The sequence below is a fragment of the Setaria italica genome, chromosome IV, assembly GCF_000263155.2.
Source record: "Setaria italica strain Yugu1 chromosome IV, Setaria_italica_v2.0, whole genome shotgun sequence".
In the NCBI taxonomy this organism is placed as follows: domain Eukaryota; kingdom Viridiplantae; phylum Streptophyta; class Magnoliopsida; order Poales; family Poaceae; genus Setaria; species Setaria italica.
In genome coordinates, this window is record NC_028453.1 from 6,473,743 (window position 1) to 6,476,717 (window position 2,975).

At 56.1% G+C, this 2,975-nt stretch overlaps 1 protein-coding gene across 1 annotated transcript; it reads left to right on the forward strand.

Annotated features, from left to right (window-relative positions):
* The first annotated feature begins 501 nt into the window (after positions 1-501).
* Positions 502-2,643, forward strand: LOC101774460 (galactoside 2-alpha-L-fucosyltransferase). The gene is made up of 2 exons (XM_004964841.3): positions 502-730; positions 1,024-2,643. The coding sequence occupies exons 1-2, from the start codon at positions 562-564 to the stop codon at positions 2,484-2,486; spliced, it is 1,632 nt and encodes a 543-aa protein (XP_004964898.2). The 5' UTR covers positions 502-561; the 3' UTR covers positions 2,487-2,643.
* Positions 2,644-2,975: the final 332 nt, after the last annotated feature.

Here is a 2,975-nt window from a genome sequence, read left to right on the forward strand (position 1 = left end):
AAGAGGGAAGCCGGTGGAGCCGAAAAAAGTGGTACCCAGCTTCGGCTCCGGCATGCGCTCCGATGCGCTACAGTAACACACAGTGCCATAGCGCACCGTGCCAAAGTCGGAATCGGCGTAAGCCGCACCAAACGAGTAGCTCTACAGATGGAAAGAGCTGACCAATTGATCTTCTCCTACATTGTTTTGCGTCCCAATTCCAAGGACATTGAATGTTACTACAAGATGTCAACCTCGATCGCAGCACCCAAGACATTACACATAACTGCTGTAGGTAGGTCTGCTGGTAACTGGCAATAGAGAATCCGTGCATGTCAGTTGATAACAATTGAAAACCGATTGAAGATGTACTCCATGGATATACTTCACGATCTACTCCATTTCAATAACAACGGTGCACATGACAAGTGGTGGCGCTTTTGTCCAGTCGCCGGACCGAAGCACCGCTACACATGCATGGAATAGGGGCACGAGAGCTCTGCACGAAGAAGGCAGCGGAAGCATTGCCGGAGACCGAGGAAGCTCCGCGGCTCAGCGTCCGAGGCCGTGGCGACGACAATAATGAACAACGTGCTCACTGCCCATGGCAAGCGATGGAACTGGAGCACCGGCGCTTTGCTCACCGCCGCCTTCGTAATGACCGTGCCCACGCTCGTCATCCTCCTCGGCGGGGGCACTACTGGCACGCCGGCGGTCTGGGTTAGGACGGCCATGGCCAGCTTACGGCAAGGTAAACTGTGTTTCCTCGTGTTAACGGCTATCTGTTACAAGAACACGCGTTTCCTGGGAGATTTTGCTGTGTTGTGATTCCTAAATTGAAATGATATGCTTCGTGCTAACTGCTTCCTTCAAATCCAAACAAAGCAAACGTGGTTGCTAAATTTCAGGTCATGGCAAGTTGCTTTGATTTTTGTCATCTTTGTACAGCTAGTGAGTTTGATTTTGAGATGATTCATGTTTGCCACAGAAGCCACTTTCATACCAAACTGAGCTTTGTGCTCACATGTTTGCGACGTTCTGCAGGTCCGGGCGACAATCTTCACGGCGGCCTCTTGGTGGAAGGATTCGACCAGGAGTCGTGCCACAGCCGGTACCAATCGGCCATGTACCGCCGAAACCCCGGCAGGCAACCTTCCGAGCACCTCGTCTCCAAGCTGCGGCGGCACGAAGCCCTGCAGAGACGGTGCGGCCCTGGCACCGCCGCCTACAGCGATGCACTAGAGCAGCTCAAGTCCGGCAAGAACGCCGCGTCCCCAGAGTGCAAGTACCTGGTCTCCATCTCGTACCGCGGGCTCGGGAACCGCATCCTCGCTGCCGCGTCGGCGTTCCTGTACGCGCTGCTCACCGACCGCGTCCTCCTCGTCGATCCCAGCAACGACATGGGCGAGCTGTTCTGCGAGCCGTTCCCCAACACGTCGTGGCTGCTGCCGCCAGGGTTCCCGCTCTGGAGCTTCAACCAGGACACCCCGGAGCGCTACGGCAGAATGCGGGAGAACGGCGTGCTCAGGACGGACGTGTCGAACGGCGGCTCCCCGGCGAATTCGAAGGCCGCGGATATGCCGGCGTTCGCGTACATTCACCTCGACTGGAACCAGACCGACCACGACCAGCTGTTCTTCTGCGACGAGGACCAGCGGCTGCTGTCCAACTTCCAGTGGCTGGTAATGAGGACGGACAGCTACATCGTGCCGGGCCTGTTCCTCGTGGACACGTTCCGGCAAAAGCTCGCCACGCTGTTCCCGGAGCCGGACGCCGTGTTCCACCACCTCGGCCGCTACCTGTTCCATCCGACCAACCACGTCTGGGGCCTCGTCACGCGCTACTACAGCGCGCACCTAGGGTGGGCGCAACGCCGGGTCGGCATCCAGGTGCGCGTCTTCCCCAGGTCGCCGGAGTCGCCGGAGCTCCTGGAGCGGATCACGAAGTGCACGCAGAAGGAAGGGCTGCTCCCACGAGTGGTGGACACGGAAGAGCCGGCCGTGACGGCAGCTCCGCCGACCGGCGCCGGAAGAGGTGTCAAGTCAAACGCCGTTGTGATCACCTCCCTCAAGGCCTGGTACTACGAGCAGATGAAGGGCATGTACTGGGAGAACGCGACGGCCGGCGGCGAGGTGGTGGTCGTGAGCCAGCCGAGCCACGAGGAGTACCAGCACTACGGCGTCAAGTCCCACGAGTACAAGGCGTGGGCGGAGATCTACCTGCTGAGCCTGACGGACTTGCTGGTCACCACCGGCAAGTCAACGTTCGGGTACGTCGCGCAGGGGCTCGCCGGGATGAGGCCGTGGGTCCTGCTCGGCCAGGCGAATGGCACAGCCGGGAACAACCGGCCGCCGTGCAGCCGGGACGTATCCCCGGAGCCATGCTTCCATATCGCGCCGCTGCATGACTGCAAGAGACGGAGAGACTCCGGCAAGATCGTGCCGCATGTGCGGCACTGCGAGGACGTGCCCACGGGATTGAAGCTTGTCGACCGAAAGGAATGGTGAAAAGGACAGTTGTAGGACACCAAGCATGGCAACATTCTGGTGACATTTTATTTTGGGCCTGGCGCACACAATATCGGATGTTTTAAGTGACCCTAACACTCAGAATTTGTAGCCATCAGATTACCAACGGCCGGTTGAGGATATCGTAATCAGGTCTACTGAGTTGTTGATGCTCAATTTTTTTGGGCTCTAAGCTTCTGTGTTAAGTCATATAACTTTAAAATCCATTAGGCCCATCTAGCACAACCACAACGCATCAATCTCTCTTCACGAATACTATTCAACATTGTTTACACTATTCAATAATCTTTTAAACCTATATCAATGTTTCGAATAGGCTAACTCAACATTACATGAAGATCAGATATTATTTTTAATCTGCTCCCTCCCACCTCACCCAGATTTTTCCGCATGTGATACATGCTTCAACATTCTTACAACTGATTCAACAACGCAAAGCCCACCTCACCCAGATTTTTCCCTAATTCA

Excerpts from the sequence above, each read along its gene's own strand:
- LOC101774460 (XM_004964841.3), top strand. The coding sequence starts at position 562 with ATGAACAACGTGCTCACTGCCCATGGCAAGCGATGGAACTGGAGCACC. Across the intron at positions 731-1,023 it reads CATGGCCAGCTTACGGCAAG|GTCCGGGCGACAATCTTCAC; the intron begins GTAAACTGTGTT and ends GACGTTCTGCAG.